Source organism: Argopecten irradians, chromosome 11 (genome assembly GCF_041381155.1).
Source record: "Argopecten irradians isolate NY chromosome 11, Ai_NY, whole genome shotgun sequence".
Taxonomy (NCBI): domain Eukaryota; kingdom Metazoa; phylum Mollusca; class Bivalvia; order Pectinida; family Pectinidae; genus Argopecten; species Argopecten irradians.
This window is the reverse complement of record NC_091144.1, coordinates 23910517-23928835: the sequence shown is the minus strand read 5'-3', so window position 1 is coordinate 23928835 and position 18319 is coordinate 23910517. Positions and strand designations below refer to the sequence as shown.

Sequence of the window (18319 nt, the reverse complement as noted above, 5' to 3'; positions counted from 1 at the left end):
CTTGTAATAAGAGAAAACATCTTATAAAAAGGAGAAAACATCTTGTAATAAGGAGAAAACATCTTCGTTTGATAAGGAGAAAATATTCTGTAATAAGAGAAAACATCATGTAATAAAGGAGAAAACATCTTGTAATAAGGAGAAAACATCTTGCTAGTATAAGAAAACATCTGTAATAAGGAGAAAACATCTTATAATAAGGAAAAAAACATCTTGTAATAAAGAGAAAACATCTTGTAATAATAAAAAACATATTGTAATAAGGAGAAAACAACTTGTAATAATACGAAACATCTTGTAATAAGGAAAAATCATCTTGAAATAGGCAGAAAACAACTTTAAGAAGGAAAAAACATCTTGTTATAAGGAGAAAATCATCTTGAAATCAGGAGAAAACATCTTGTTATAAGCAGAAAACATCTTCTAATAAGGAGAAAACATCTTGAAATGATGAGAAAACCTCTTGTAATAAGGAGAAAACATCATGTTAATAAGGAGAAAACATCATGTTATAAGGAGGAAAAACATCTTGTAATAAGGAGAAAACATCTTGTTATATAGGAGAAACATCTTGTAATAAGGAGAAAACATCTTATAATAAGGAAAAAACATCTTGTAATAAGGAGAAAACATCTTGTAATAAGGAGAAAACATCTTGTAATAAGGAGAAACAACTTTGTAATAATACGAAAACATCTTGTAATAAGGAAAAATCATCTTGAAATAGGCAGAAAACAACTTGTAATAAGGAAAAAACATCTTGTAATAAGGAGGAAAATCATCTTGAAATCAGGAGAAAACATCTTGTTAATAAGCAGAAAACATCTTCTAATAAGGAGAAAAAACTTGAAATAAGGAGAAAACATCTTGTAATAAGGAGAAAACATCATGTAATAAGGAGAAAAACATCATGTTATAAGGAGAAAACATCTTGTAATAAGGAGAAAACATCATGTTAATAAGGAGAAAACATCTTGTAATAAGAAAAACATCTTATTAAAAGGAGAAAACATCTTGTAATAAGGAGAAAACATCTGTTATAAGGAGAAAACATCATGTAATAAGAGAAAACATCTTATAATAAGGAGAAAAACATCTTGTAATAAGGAGAAAACATCGTTGTATAAGGAGAAAATATCTTGTAATAAGGAGAAAACATCATTGTAATAAAGGAAAAACATCTTGTAATAAGGAGAAAACATCTTGCTAATAAGAGAAAACATCTTGTAATAAGGAGAAATCATCTTATATAAGGAAAAAAACATCTTGTAATAAGGAGAAAATCATCTTGTAATAATAAAAAACATATTTATAATAATGAGAAAACATCTTGTAATAATAGAAAACATCTTGTAATAAGGAGAAAATCATCTTGATAATAAGGATAAAACATCTTGTAATAAGGAGAAAAACATCTTGTTATAAGGAGAAAATATCATGTGATAAAGGAGAAAAAACATCTTGTATAAGAGAAAACATCTTATAATAAGGAAAACATCTTGTAATAAGGATGAAAACATCTTGTAATAAGAGAAAACATCTGTTTAAGGAAAACAACATTGTAATGATGAGAAAACATATTGTTGTAGGAGGAAAACATCATGTAATAAGGAGAAAACATCTTGCAATAAAAAGTAATAAGGAGAAAACATCTTGTAATAAGGAGAAAACATCTTTTGATAAGGAGAAAATATCTTGTAATAAGAAAAACATCATGTAATAAAGGAGAAAACATCTTTTGAATAAGGAGAAAAATCTATAATAATAAGAAAACATCATGTAATAAGGAGAAAACATCTTTGTAATAAGGAGAAAACATCTTGTAATAAGGAGAAATCATCTTGTAATAAGGAGAAAACATCTTATAATAAGGAGAAAACCGTCTTATGTAGCTTGTAAAAAGCCACAACGGATTTGAATGCAGTCAAAGGGAGACATTGAATAAATAAAATAGAGTAGATAGAATAATATAGCTTGTAATTGGCAATAATTGATTTGGATACAGTCAGAGGGAGACAATCAATAAATAAAATAGAGGAGCTAGAATAGTTTGTAGCTTGTATAATATAAAAAAGTTTTATTTCACAATATATTGTTATAGACTTACAACTACGTAACTACTCGTGTGTGTCCCAGGTCTTGCAATGTGGTATAGTATCATGGCCAAATAGTGATCTTTAATCTCCCTGCTCTCGTTGTTATATAATGTATGCGTACACGTTAACTATTATAAATAGAGATAACCGGGGTTTGTCGAGAGGGAGACAGCTAGACAGGCTAGAGAGAGAGAGATGGAGCTAGATTGGACAACACACAAAGGTGTGTGGTCCAATTTTCGACCACATATCAACGATGACTCTATATAACATATGACGTACAAAAGAATAAAATGTTGACAAAACCATCGGAGTCAATCATCATTCAACAACTCTCCACGCACAAGAAGCTATACGGACCCAACTAACGAAGACTACGTGTACCTGACGAGCTATGAACAATTATTAACTATACAATTAACATTACAACTTTACAAAACAAATTTAAAAACTTATTTATTATACTTATATATATATAAGACAAACATTGTTGATTAATGTAAAACTAAATTCATGATTACAGATAAAATTTAAAAGTAGAGCAATAAAGAAAGGGAAAAAAAGAAGAAAAAAAGAAATTCTAATGAAAAGAAAACCATAAACAATAAACCATATAGGTATAATTAGGAAATAAATAAATTATAAGTTGATAAATAAGTAAGTAACTAAAATAAGAATAAACTTGAATATAAAGGAAGACAAACACACAAGCCAACAATAAGTAATGCTTGGACAAGCGAGCAAAAACAAAACAAAAAGAAAACAACAACAAAAACCAATTAAACAAAAAGCTGTCCATGCAGTGGCTAGACAAGCAAGCTAAGATAGATATTAGATCAGGTCTTGCTTATGCTTTTGTTGCAAAACGAATACTTATCCGCATAGTACTTACTATATATTGCTGCAGGAAATATCTGAAGTAAAAAAATGAATTAATATTAGTAGAAAGTACTAAATAGGAAAAGTAATATAATAAATAAAACTTCAATTAGGAAGAAGATTATTATAACTATAATGGTCATGGTAAACAGGTGGTATTTACATATAAGTTATAGATAACATATTAAACTAATTACAATTAAATCATATGGATATGATAAAATAAGATCTCATTCTATAAGTAGCATAATATATCAAATTTATAGATTACATGTTTTTATTATGCGATTTGCTTAATACGACCATTTTGAGATAGTAGAGTGGTATAATAGTAATGAAGGTCAATGTCTATAGTTCACCATTAAGGCATTGACAGTGGTGTCGAGGTCATCGAACCAGGCAACGGGATATAGCTAGGCGCACTAGCATTGAGATCAGAGGGTAAGCCATCCTTCAGAGGACCTGTAACAGTGTTAGTTGGCACATGGAGGGACCAGCTTGGTTTGGATTTTGTGATATTGAGTTTAATTTTCAGGAATATTTCAAGGTCGCTTACACTTGTGACATGAATAATAGAATCTTGTAGAGTTTTGACCATAATTCTGCCATCATGGTCAAAACCCTACAAGATTATAGTATTCATGTAACTGTGTATAATTATATAGATATATACTAATTAAATTAAAATTAAAAAACTAAATTAAAATATACTAATGCATACTAAGTCAGATGCTGGCTCCCGTAAGGTACGCCAAAAGCAATAAATAACTATCTGTAAATTGCTAATTTTTTCTCTTATTATCATACAATTTAAATGTAAAATACACTACAGTGATTGGAGTAGTTTTAGCCAAAAATGTTTTACTCCACTGGTGCAGATTCAGGTTCGGCCTACAATGCAGGCCCACCAATATGTAGTGGCGGAGGAGAGCGAGCTAGTTTTCGTATCACTTGAGAGTGATAACAACTACACCAACTTTCATTTACACTGTAGAACACTACAGGCTTATTTTCTAGGTCAATCGAGATTCCAAGGCACCCCTTACTTAATTAAGATACATGATTAGCATAGAAACAAAAGGAATTTATTATATAAAATTGAACAAAGATTTACTGAATCATATGCTCTTATGCATAAATAATACATTTTCAATAGCAATGTATCTTAATATAACTGTGTAAGGCAGAAGAAATTGAATAATTATATCCAGTGATTCTACATGAGTTTCCTATTGTAAATGTATGTCCATAGCTAAATATTAGCAAAAGCCTGTAATCCAGGCCTATACCAGATATATACCCCACAACACCCTAATAAGAAGAGTAACGTAAATCATGATATCTAAAAGGACAGAACTTAAAGGTTGGGAGAGATTTTGCCATCATTACTAGGCATCGTCACCCAAATAGGAAGATTTATAATGATTTTAGAATAAATAGTTTAAACATATAGATATTTTACATGATCATTACAATATTTGGATACTTTAAAGATGCTCCACCGCTGACAAATGGTATTTTTACACTATCAAAAACAGGAGCAGACGATTTTGTATTTTTCTTCAGTTAAAAAAATTACTTACTTTACACCATTACCACCATTGAAAAGTTTGAGCTTCTAATTTTACTTCAAGTTAAAAATATGAAAAATAATTAATTGCATCCCGAAACAATTCCGTGGCACTATATCTTATATATAATAAAGTAATGATTGCGCATGCACCAAAGGCAAAACAAATTATTTTATGTTATTTTTGTGTTGATTAGGCATATATATATACACGATTAAACACCAATTATTGTTCAAATGATGAATATCATTTATGCTCTGTCGGCGGTGGAGCATCTTTAAAGCAGCTTTCTGTAGCCTGAATGTTAATTTCTTGAATTATGTGACCCAAGTAAATACTAGGTAGTAAAATTAGTGAAGTGTGTAAGTAACCATCCAAAGAGAAGGCTACAATTCAACTACCATTACACAAAAAGAGAGGCGTATTGGTCATTAACTGTAGCTAACAAAGGAAAACAAGCCTAATTTGTAAGTATTTATTTCCAATGGCCTCAAAGGAGATAACATCAGAAAAACGACACTATTATGCCCGTGTATTTGTTCAGTTATTTGAACTTTTTTAAACTTAACATTTTAAAACACGAATATTAAATCTATTCAGTGCATGCTTTACCATTATTTTCATACCAAATATAACTTAAAGGTACATTGTAGAGGCAATTATGTCATTTTTTGTTTCGAGCATGACAAACACTAATTTGCCGGCTGTGTGAAGTTGGCTCGATATACGACATTCGACATTCAACTTTCAAATATCGTTGGCCACCGAGCAGAAGTTTGAATGTTGCACAGCTCGACATACGACATTCAACATTCAAAACCAATAACTGGCCAACGACAACAAATCTGAATGTTGCGAAGCTCGACATTCAACATTCAAAATCTGAATGTTGTGCAGCTCGACATACGACATTCAACATTAAGAACCAATAACTGGCCAACGAGAACAAAATCTGAATGTTGTGCAGCTCGACAAACGACATTCAACATTCAGAACTTACATATAACTGACTAACGAACGGACTTTTGAATGTTGTGCAGCTCGACATTCGACATTCAACATTCAACATGTGATGATTTTTTGGATCAACTATGGTCAGACCATATGTACTTATTTTATGCCTGTAAATATAAGCATACTGCTTTTTGATACTACTGCTAAAACACATTTTCAACCATTATTTGTTCTCAAAACGTTGCTAACTTTTGGTGGCGAATAAAATATCAAAAGCCCTTCTTGATTCATGAGTATGAACATTACAGAACATAACTTTTGATGTCCATAGGGTTTGATAATGTGTTTGTGACTACGTGCAATCACGTAACCACAACACTGAAGAGACAATGAACCTTGGGTTTCGTGGGCTATTTAACTACGTGTTAACCCAGTCGGATTGATCAGCTCGAGTAGGTCGTGTATTCGGTCATTTAGATAAAACATCTAGCCGGAATTATAGCTAGGATTATAGTGATCGCACTGATTCTATTCGGCCATCATGTTTGATATAATTTCTATTTCATTGTTTTGTGGAATTTTAGCAAGTAAGTGGAACTATGTGATTTTAAATATGTTTGACATGTTTTGTTTTTTGTTTTCAGTAATCAATTGAAATCATTCAAAACGACATGGACACTGCATATATAATGCTTTATAGACATGAGTTGCAATTTAGAATTAATTGACCGTAAAAATTCTTGTTTTTTATGCTTTATGTTAGGTCACTTTGCAATTACTGATATTATTTTTAAAATATGAAATGAAATGGTAGACGTTTCTTAGTTTGATTGTGTGCACCGTAGGAGTAAATACCACGATTTTTGGCTGTACTGCAAATATTCACTTTGAACTATTAATTGACATTGTAAAATTGAAACCTTTACATTATAAGTATTGTGGTTAACAAAATGTTTGTAATTTTTGGTGATGAATAACATATTAAAAACTCTTCTTGATTGGTGAGTATGACAATGATGGCACATTTGACTTGTGATTGAATACGAAAAACACTTTATTTATGAAATATAGAATTATGAGAGCATGTAAATGCTTATTTCCTCCGTTTATTCAGTACTTTTTACTGTTTAAGTTAAAAACAAGGGTATTAAGTATAGATTATAAGCAGATACAAGGCAAACATATACAGTTTGTTGGTGTAGAAAGAACACTTGGAGGCCGTTAGGCCGATAAATACTTAAAACATTGCCCCTCTTGTTTTTATATTGGACTGCTAGAATGAAAGTGAGACCTGCAGCTTCATGTGAAATTTACCTCAGTTTTCAGGTTGCATTTCAGATCAATTTCAGGTCAATTAAAGGTCAAGATTTTTTCATGTCACCTGGGGTCAACTTGACCTGCAGATTATATTGCCTTTGTAGGGTTTCAGACACATTACTATAAATATCCATACGATATGAATGCTTATTTTGTTTCTGAACGGCAAACCTTTTTTTTTTAGAACTTTTTTTTTCAAATAGGCGAGGAACTCACTTTTTATTCTGAAAACTAGGAACCAAAAGAGATATTTCAAAAAATGGAAGTCATTTTTTCGTTTTTGTCTGAAAACTATTTGAACACAAAAGTGTCTATTAGTTGTCCCTTTATAAAACATTGGGGTAGGACAACCGCTCTTATCGGTACGATAGCTGCAATATTGTAACTATAAAGACTTCTAAACAGATAATGGTGTCGTCTTTAGAAAAGACCGAAAGGTATAGGAGGCCGGGTACGTATGTTCGTTCTATCGGTACGAGAACAATACACAAAAAAACCAAAGAATGGTAACAATAATAAGGCCCGGTATATAACGTGTCTTGAGACAATGGGTTCGTGCCACCTGAATAATGTTCAGGTCTGTATTTGTCAGACGCCAAATCCCTAACGTATATAATTAAATCCTCGCTGAATTACACAATGTCCTGAACTAAAACTATAACACACGGGTACATACGTTTTGTTTTTAAGTTCAAAACCGTAAATTTGGCATACATTGTAGTCTATTTATATTGTATTATAATGAAATATCCAAACGGCATGACCGTCTTTATCAGTTCATGTGCGTGAGACAAAGACATTAGCTCTTTCAATTATGATCATGCTTGAATGTTGTCATAATAAACATTTCTCGTTTGTCGCTACATTATCTGATGTCTCGCCGTAAGTCCAAAACTGTTTATGAAGAAATAATACTGTTGTTTGGGGGTTCGTTGTTGGTGAATTAAACTTGCAGTCATTGAAAATGTGTACTACATGGGGAATTACTTCTGAAATCGACAATAGTTTGAAACTTTTACAAATGCGTTCTGTAATTCCCTCTAAACCGTGTTAAGGACACGCCCCTAATACGTAGAAAAAATACGGATTTTTTTTTTGGGAAAAGTTTTGAGCTTAAGTTTGATTTCACATTTTCAGAAAAAGGTTTAAACTTGCCATTATGTATTTTTATCGTCATTTTTGTTAATTGACTACTTGTTGTTATCGAGGGACCGTTGACGGATACATTATAATAATTTGTAGCGATAATTTGATTGGATAGAAAACAATAAGACAGAATTAATAGATAGAGCCTTAGACTTTAATAAACACATATTGTTTCAATTCATTCAAGTAAAACAAAGAGTTGCTGACATTTTAGGTAGAAAGATAAAGTGGCAGATTGTTCCTTCAACAGGGGTTTATCTGTTTCTTCTTTGGAAAAATGTCCCTCTTAAATAGTTTTTTTAATGTTTCCTCCCTCTATGGTAGATGAACTGTAACACTTTTGCTGTACATCAAGAGATTAATGATATGCCCTTAACGGACCGAGAAAAAATAATGAATGAAAGTAAGAAAGAAAAAACTAAAAATCAAATTTAAATAATCAGTTTATGTGTTCATACTTAATCGGCCTTTCTAATTGGCAGATTCTTTTTTCTTCATACTATTAAAATATCCGAGAATGGCACGAAAACTCAACGTTATCATGGCGTCACTATAGAGGACGTCGACATTGCGTATTGGAAAAAAAATCGAAAATCATACGTACATTTAAACATAATTTATGTTAGCAAGTAGTCTGAAAAATGATTAGAGGCATTGCTGTAACTATTTGTTAACTTCATCGGGTTATTCCTTGCGGATTTACACCAGTTTGCAATCGATAATTTCTTTCATACCCGATGAAGTTAAAAAATAGCGACATCAATGGTTAAATTGATGAAATAATATAACAAGTAAACAAGATTTTCGAATCTTCATTCGATTCTGAATATAGGTAGCTTGCTTTCTCCGGACATTCCAGCTTTTACCTCCTCCATTAACAATTTATATTCTTAAATGGACCTGACTGTCCAAATTTCGTATCAAATTATTTTTTTATGTATTTAAATCAATGAAACAAACCAAAAAACTTAAAAACAACGTTGTTTCAAAATCCATTGGTTCTTATTTGGTCATTATAATGTATCAAATTATACTTTTCTATGTAATTTAAAAAAAGATAATCCTAAATCACGTCAAAATCGTCGATTGTGTCTTTCAGACAGAATTCTTTCTTCTAATTATCCTTTTGATCTTAAGCAGTTATTTAAGGACATGTTAACTTCGTGTTTTAGAATTAGTATTTATGCTTGTGTCTACAGATAGTCTGGTGTCTGCTGAAGACTGCAAAGCTTCACTAGGAGGCAGTGATACCTGGCACTTTTACGTCTACTGTGAACATGGCTGCTGTGGAACCTATTACAATCAGGAGTGCTGTGCAAACTAGTAAGTATATGTATGTATAGACTTCATAAAATCATGGAATGGTATTCTTTCATAGACGAGAATCGTCCTGTGAAAAGAATCTCCGCCTGTTTTCAGTCTAAACTCCACGAACCCAAAAATATTGAGATTAAAGCTTATAATTTCATGTGATTAACACTATGTGATACTTATAAGGCGTTAATTTCCATGTTTGTACTTTGCTTTTACAATAGAACAGATTCAATTATTGCGAATTGATATCTTATACAATAGTTTAGTTTGGCCAATGACTATGCTGCATATAAAATTTCCAGCGAAAAAATCATATAAGTATGACGTCATAATATCGACGTACTGTTCTTTTGGTCTATAGAAGTAGCTTCAAAGATCTAACCAATAGAAGTTATTCGTTTATAACAAACAGGACAGACAAGATTGTTTAAAAGTCCTTCTTGCCCATTGCCACCCGCTATAAACACACAAACGACTTCTTTGTTCGTACCGTAAATATGTAACGTAAATACATGAACTAGGAATGCGATTGGATAATAGCCATGGTATATTTTGCGACAGTTCTCTTTCACTTCCTGACTACGGGAGACTATACCAGACTACGAGAAATATACTTAAGTAATAGTCCCCGGGGAGATGAGCACGTGACCCAAATATATGACGTCATAATGAAATGATGAGGGGACTATAACCGCACCAGGACAACACTATAGGAGAACAATTTCCTCTGGAAAGGGCCATAATAGAATAATAATCTTTTTGAAAATTTATTCAATTCAGAAAAGCTTCAGAAAAGCTGCGTTTATTCTTAGATATATTATTTTTAAAGACAACCTCTTGAACCCTCACAGTATATTTTGAACCTTTCCATTGATAAACTTCTTCAAATTAACACCGCATATTATTGTAGAAGAACAGGGAAACTGCACATTATGATTCTTGTCCGAGTGCACCGACCTGGAATCGAATCCGAGTGTCTTCGTGTGAGAAAAACTTCGGCTCTACCGACTGAGCCAAAGTAGAGCATGTTCAGTCAGCTGAGTGAAAGAGACCTATTTTAACACTATGTACAAACCACACCGACCCGCTCCCTTTTACACTATAAAAACATATGTCCTCTCAACAACAACAACAACAGTAACCAACGACAACTACAAATACATATATCATAAATCACTACTACCCCATCATCATATCCGCCATCAACAACGCCAACTATCTGTCACTTATCATATAGTTTTTATAAGACTCGGACGGCTGGTTTCAGCACCTGGCCTTATCGTTGGATGTGTGATCGCTGCACAATCCTATTTTTTGGGGGTATCATCCTCGTGGTATGCCTGTGTCACCACTGTAACAAGAAGAAAGACTGTCGTGTGTCATGGCACAACCCCAGGCAATAATCGTCAATATGGGTAACGTAACTGATGGTTCTTTTCGCTATTTAATTAAACAAAATGGTGGACAACTATAGAGAGAAAAACTAGAACAAATATAATTAAAACTGACCAAATTCACGGTTAATTAATTTTAGCAATTTTAACTCACCGATTTGATTTTGGTAAACAATAGTATTACCCCGTTATATAAGGATATAAAAAACATTCAATGTAATGCCTTTAGCTAATGCATGCATTGAAATTATTGCTATTTTACAGTAGCAACCAGGTCACCTACCAACAGCCTGGCTACCTAACAACCATGGGACCCCTACCATTCTACACAGCCACACATGGGCACCCCAACACCCAGTCATCCAGCGTTATCCTCACCCCAAATCAATGATCGACTTCATACACACCCCGTGCACTATAAGGAAAGCTAACGAGGCGGAGCGCCACCAGCAAAATAAACCTGTTTACTATCTAACTGTGACTTTGTGACAATATCTTATGTATATTATAAAGTGAGATATACTGTTTGTGTTTTAATTTTGTGGTTCTCTTGAATGTTTTGTAAGACGTGATAATTTAAATGGCGCGCTGATAAAATGTTTCCAACAGATAATAACAAAAAATATCCTTTTACGGTGCTGTTTAAAAGGGAACTTAAAGACGTCCCCCTGATGCGATATGATGTAAAAATCTTTTATCAGAATAGAACCTGGGGACAGGCCGCTCAACAAAATGGATATTGATTTTCCAATTTTCCTCCAATTTTTCCAATAAATGTATAAGGCCCCCAATGTTTCCCGAAACAAACATTTAAAAGTTTCTTAAAAGTTAAATCATAAGAAAGATCTATATCAAAGGCCTTATGGAGATTGCATAACCCCTAACAAAATGGATCCATATGTGTAATATATGATTCCATCTAGCTGTTTTGTCGTCTTGTGACAGTGATATTCAAGTAACCTGTGTTGATTTAGAACTTAGGCGGTCCTTTAACATTTAATGTTTAATAAAAATTATTAATTACTCGATTTTATTCATTTTCATTGTCATGTGTTTGCGAGTCGTAACGTTATACAGTTTGGTTTTATTCAGTGAAGATTAGTATCCAATGTAATGTACGTACTAGAATTAACACATATTGTGCAAAATATTTCAATAGACAGCATTTGCATATAATAAGCGATTTAAAAGTTCTGAAAGATAAAATTCCATTTATACAATCAAGTGGAGCAATTTTTGGATGACTGAATTGTATTTTCGTTGTGTATGATTTTACTATTACTGTAGTCACCGCTTGATCTAATTGTTAAGATTGATCCTTACTAGTTATAGTATAATAATATATTATAATTCACAAAGGATACATTAACAATTGTGCGATTAACCTATAGCGAGTTATCTCCAATTCCTGTCAGGCCATTATATCATTTCCGTAAAGTACTGTATGTACTACTCAAAGAGGTGTATTACACATGGACGTCTATCAAGTAGGACTAACTTACAGTACACGAACTAAATTTTCGCAGAAAATTCAATATATGTTACATTACGTTAAAAAAAAAAAAATCTTCTTGGGTGTGTTATGTTTGTGCCATCAGGGTTTTTGTTAAAAAAACAGGCCGGTACCCACTGGCAGTTAATGAAGATTTCGCGAACTGGGCTTTGCGCACAAACATTGGCTGGTATTCGCTGAATGTACTCAGGTCTTATAACGGGCCGTTTCAATATCGCACTCGTCCGCAATTTTCCGCAAAATGCATGTTTGTCCGTTCCCTGGATTTTGAACAGCACACAATTTTGATTGTGGAAAATCATTCAGATTTACATACGACTATTTGCTTATTTACCATGCGCTGTAATTTATCCGCTGTTATTCGCCTGATATTCCGCAACTGAACAGGGTTTTAACAACTTTGATAGCGAACTGGGGACAGTTTGTAAAACTGATATTTTTGCGTACCTTTCACGTCGACATCACGAATTAATGTAATTTGTAGCGAATGCATATTGAGTTCAGCGTTTTATATTACGTCTGCTTTTCCATTTGATTTGAGAACAAACGAAGATGTAATGTTTGCGGAATACAAAACAAAACGTGTTGCGTAAACCAAAAGCTACCTTGTTGTAGAATATGGCAGAATATCACATATCTCCTTGGTCCGTATATCTATTTTTAGTCTGTCAACTGGAAGTACAGTCGTTAGTAATGGGACCTCGGCAAACATAGATGTTCAAGCCAACGTAATTGTTTCAAGCACAGAAAAGAAAACAATTGTCTGTTTTGATTTGCAGTTTGAAACAGACTGAACCTTGTTTGTATTTTTAAGGAGGTAGGATTGGAGTTGCAGTCTGCTGATGTCTTTGTTGAAGTAATGATGTAGGTGTGAAAAGCCAATATCGAAAGGATCGAAAGCAGAGTTTCTGTGCACCGACCGCAATTCAGATACCAAGTACTGCGTCAACACAACCGTTTCAGTTTCCGCGCTACAGTTGGCCGCTAATAGCACAATATCAATTAGATCCGTATGTTGTACCGTTAGAATTTCGCAATACTTCCTACCTGTTTCCTCAATATATGCGTTATATATTCGTAATTGTTTCTTACATGTCCGCAATATTGGAAAAAAATACCTATTGGGCCCCACACGGGAGAGCATCACTTATCGTATTCGATTTTTATTCGTGCAATATCCGCTTTTGTTTGTCATGAATTTGCTCCACGTGCTCTAGGTTATTAATATATCCGTAATTTATACTGAAAAATTTGTTGTCTTTGGCCATTTTTTTTGCGGATGACAACGAACGGCTGAAATTTGTAAACTCAATTCATTCGTGATTAATCCGCTCTTCAGTGGGACAGGGCCTTTATATAAATATCATCTTTGTTATTCTGTGAATAGCGTCAGTCACGTGAAGTCAGATCAATCAACCGTTTGTCTGGTATATTGTTTAAATCTGCGTTAAGGAGTTCAATTGTTATTGGCAGTATACATGTGCGTCGTCATTAGCATATGATTTAAGATTTGGACAACACTGGACTAAATCTGCTTTTAAGGATCTTATTCTATCACAATGATTGATATACTTTTTATATCATTTGCACTGGGAATATTGGCAAGTAAGTAAACATGTTTAATTGGGAAAATTATTTCTATTTCATGTCTGAAACGTAATGAAATTCACCAGATCACTATAAAGCATGGGTTAAGTTTGTGTCGTGATGATAGGTTGAACACATGCGAATAGTTGTCATTTTTCTTACAAGACTTGTAATCGAGAAGAGGTTGTTCTAGCAAGGATAACACGTAAAAAGGGCAAAAAATATATGTTGCTTTCGAACAAAAAATGTTGTAGTTACATGACATGTGATAGACATATTTTAAATTCCTCTAATATTTTCATAGTTTGTGAAGTATTCTCAAATTAAGCTATAACTAACACTGAAAACATATCATGAATTTAGTACTATCTACACAGGCAATATTTCTTTCACCTGGACCGGGGCAAAAAAGTTAATTTCACGTGAAAAAAAACACGTTGTTAACTTGAGTCGACGTGAAGAAATATTGTTTTTCGTTTTAGTTAAGTGTTTCTGTAGTCTTCTTTTGTCACACTAGTTGTTAATATGTATCACGATTAAAAAACATTGTAGATTTTTGTAAAATAAAACTACACAATTCCTTGGAAATATTATTTATCTTTATCACAATGAGCCACCAACACCAATGCGGAACGGTAACGACAACAAAAACAGTTATACAACACACATCGAGACAATGGTGGTATGTCTTCTGTTTTCGATAACTTCAATAATACTCACAGGACATACAGCCACAATAATATGCAAGACTGAATAATTCCGGTGTCAATCAAACAGCACGTGACTTTGAATTTTGTATTGTGGATACGATTATATTTGCTCCAACATTAAATGGAAACACGTGCGTGTGCGAGCACGAGGCGTGGCTACATGCTTCCTAGCGATCGATCAATTGTTTAAGAGTTCAAAAAGAAGGACTAATCTACAAAATACCATTAGACCCAAAAGACACAACACCCAAAGTACCCGACAGCCTGTCGTGTCTATGTAGCTATAATAAAGGCTAAAACTATTGCCTATGTGTGTTGTGCTAGTATTGTCTTTGCTAAAGACTAATATCCAGATTTCAATTACTAAAAAAATATTTAAAATGTTTATATTCCATGTCAAGCACAAGTACACACTTTCACTTTTCATCCTACTTTTGATTTTTGATCTGAACATTTCAGGTAAGGTTAAACTTGACTTTATGCTTTTTATCATTTTCATGATGGCGGATATGATAAGCTATTAACATTAGAGATGTTGTCACTATGCTACCATGGCTATCCGTGCAAAAGCCAAGAAACTTAATACCGTGAAAATCTTATGACATAGTTTTCAAGGTAAAACATGGAACGCATTAATAACACAAGTATTGAAATAAGAAAAATAATCACCGATGATATGGTGCTTTACCAGATAATCATTTAAGATGAGATAATTTGTTTGACATTTGCTCCTTCATGGTTTATCTGTGACGCCGAGAGTAGCCAATGGCATCACTTTCTATTTAAATATGAATGAAGTTATTTGTATGATCAGATCATCCCCTAATAACCTTAAGGTAATACGAACTACATTTAGAAGGTAAAGAATAGTTCACATCCGAGACCAGTGCAATTACAAATTCTAACATTTTTTATGGCTGTTCTTTAGATTATTGAAACCAACCTTATGCAATTGTTTTACTAAAGAAATGATATATAATACCAGGATCAAATGGATTGCTTTAATGAGACATACTTAGTTTGCTACAGTCATTTTTGTTTCAGTGGAATTTTGATATCCTTATAACGTTTGGTACACTATTTCCGTTTGATAAAATACCTAAATTATACCTTCGTCACATACCTTTACCGGGAGTTTCGATGGTCACTGTCCATCCATCCTGATCACTCTAATAGTTAACGCTAGTTGATATGTCTACGTCACATCTAGTAGTGGTTTGAGTTTCTATACAAAGTATTCGTAGAGGATCTTACATGAGTGGCTATGTGATATAAAATTTATAAAACGAATCCAATAATATTATAAGCCATGAGCCTTTAGGCAGGTGGCATATACAATTATTTAACGAGTTTGATAATGTTATATCACATAGTCACGAGTATAAGATTATATTTATCATATAACTTTTTTTTTAATTAATAGAAATATAAGTAAGACTGTGTCTCTATATCAAACAGTAGAAATCCAGCTTGGATGTGACGTTTCCGTCTTCTGAGACAATTCTGCAACATCATACAGTATATATTTAATACGAAGTCATAATATTTCTATTACATATGTGTCTTACGATTCTTATAACATGGTCGTATGACATAGCTGTACGGGCCAGTTATGTAATAAATAACTTTGTCATATCCCATGAAAAATTACTCTTTTCCTTACCAGACGGGGCCATAGCTGCAGAAGAATGCAAACAATCTTTTGGCGGAAGTAGTACCTGGCATTACTACATTTACTGTGAACATGACTGCTGTGGGACTTACTATGATCAGGAGTGCTGTGCAGACTTGTAAGTAGTCAGATAATTGTTAACCGTTTATTTACGTATGCATCATACATTACAACTTTAAATTCATTTGTATAAACATATTACATACATTTTAGGGTCCGTGGTGGTCGATGTTCAGATCTGTTTCTGATTGAAAATAAACCTATACACAAGAATAATTTGCATGCATTTGTATATGCAAATGATTATGTACATGACGTATCCATATCTAACATACAGTTGAAGCTGTAATATATGTAACTTTAAAATATATACTGAACTTCCTCCATCCCATTTTTATTTAAACAAAAGAGAATAGGTAAAAAGCAAGCACATGATATTTTTGTAAATACCTCTTTCGTTTACAATAACCATTGGTATCGGAATGAGATAATATTGGAGCTAGTTCTATACACAACAGTATAGCCATTTGTAATTGTCAAGAAAAAAAGTAAGAATGAGCTCACTCAGACTGGTTCAATGTTTAAACGTTATGAATGCACCACCACCACAACAATAGCAACAACAATGACAGAAAACTTACTACATAGTTCTTTATAACACAAGGATCATTATTTCAGCACTGGCCTTATCGTTGGATGTGTGATCGGTGCAGTCCTATTTTTCGGGGGTATCATCTTCCTGGTATGCCTATGTCACCACTGTAACAAGAAGAAGACTGTCGGTGTGATCATGACCCAGCCAGCTCAACCTGGTGGGACTAACGTCAATTTTGGTATGTAACCAAATAACCAATACTACTTTATCAAACATGCTGTAAACCAGCTTATTTTCGCGTGTGATACGTTTCCGCCTATTTTGCGGGCGTTATGAATCGCGAATATTTATCATCGAAATATTGTTTTAAACACAAGTAAAACAAAAGGGAATAATTGGACTAATTCACGTACCACGTGATTCCCGATAATGTTTGTGCGGGATCTAAGTATCTCCAGCTCACAGTGCATGGAACGTGTACTCTGTGTGCTAATCTTCCGGCGAAAGTGATGTTAGCGCGGGGGTATCGTCTTTAGACGTAATTTACATCATAATCCGAAACAATAGTTCCGTCGCTCAAGCATTAATGCTATCACGTTAGGTACGTAGATTAGAATTTCCTTTTCGTGGAAACGCTGCTTGGAGGGCTGAACTACAACGCTAATTTATGTTGCGTTACATAAATTCGTGAACAAGTCTACACAGGCATGAACATATAGTACATCATTTTATTAAAGTCTGAATTGTTGTTACGCCGTGATCACTTGTATTTTTGAAAACCTTATACTAAGAGACATGTGTTTCATATTTTAGAGGGGAAGTGAAAACCTTTATTACGTAGAAGACGATGTCCATAAATGATTGTGAGTCAGAATATAAAGTAGCATATCGGACGATATAGACATTGATGTATGATAATTGATAGTGTGTTTGAAATAGAAATTATGCATGGATCCTAATGTGCTCAGATAATATTTACAATCTTGCTCCTTTTTACAGTTAGTAGATCAGATTGACTACATCGGTTTCCCTACTATCAACAGCCCCTGGCTTACCAAACACCCGGACACGTTATCAAACCACGTTCTGACCACACCCACCAACGCCCCCCCGCGCTCCCCATTACGTTACAACTCAGAGCACCCTTGGGGGCCGTAAACCCATAAGTACAATTGACCGCTCCCAACCAAAAACCAACCAACCCCAACCATCACTCCGCTCCCCCCGTATAACCTACAACACTACGAGTATCCGCCCCCCGAGTGCCAGATAACCCCCCCCCCGCCCGACCGACCAGAACCAGGAGAAACCTGGGAGAAACATTAGATGTTTTCATTTCTTCAGTGCAATTATGGGACTGACCTGGACACTCCTTTGGAACTAACACATACGTATTAACTAGCGGTGCCGAAAGAACCGAAAAAGAACTGACGAACCCGAAAGAAGATATTGCATTGTTTATTCTTAAGTCAAAGATTTTGTTTTGACCGTTTTTGTTTTTTCTGTGTGCTGAGTAGTGGAGTGAAGTGACATCTTTATGATACATCGGAAAGTGTATTTGTTAAGAGAAT

At 33.7% G+C, this 18319-nt stretch overlaps 1 protein-coding gene across 3 annotated transcripts; it reads left to right on the top strand.

Annotated features, from left to right (window-relative positions):
* Positions 1-5926: 5926 nt before the first annotated feature.
* On the top strand, positions 5927-17009 carry LOC138335062 (uncharacterized). 3 transcript variants are annotated; one of them, XM_069283965.1, is made up of 4 exons: positions 5927-6087; positions 9163-9286; positions 16148-16271; positions 16832-17009. In XM_069283965.1, exons 2-4 carry the CDS (start codon positions 9241-9243, stop codon positions 16992-16994), a joined length of 333 nt encoding a protein of 110 aa, XP_069140066.1. In that variant the 5' UTR covers positions 5927-6087; positions 9163-9240; the 3' UTR covers positions 16995-17009. The 3 variants fall into 3 exon arrangements, 2 of the variants coding, with proteins under 2 accessions (XP_069140066.1, XP_069140067.1); XR_011210228.1 differs by lacking the exon at positions 16148-16271 and having other exon boundaries at positions 5928-6087; positions 16832-16988; XM_069283966.1 differs by lacking the exons at positions 5927-6087; positions 9163-9286 and adding an exon at positions 13237-13789.
* Positions 17010-18319: the final 1310 nt, after the last annotated feature.

What these genes read in the sequence shown, in the direction of transcription:
- LOC138335062 (XM_069283965.1), top strand. Translation starts at nt 9,241, where the DNA reads ATGGCTGCTGTGGAACCTATTACAATCAGGAGTGCTGTGCAAACTA. An exon ending in CAGGAGTGCTGTGCAAACTA is followed by an intron (nt 9,287 to 16,147) that starts GTAAGTATATGT and finishes TTTCCTTACCAG; the next exon opens with ACGGGGCCATAGCTGCAGAA. An exon ending in CAGGAGTGCTGTGCAGACTT is followed by an intron (nt 16,272 to 16,831) that starts GTAAGTAGTCAG and finishes TCATTATTTCAG; the next exon opens with CACTGGCCTTATCGTTGGAT.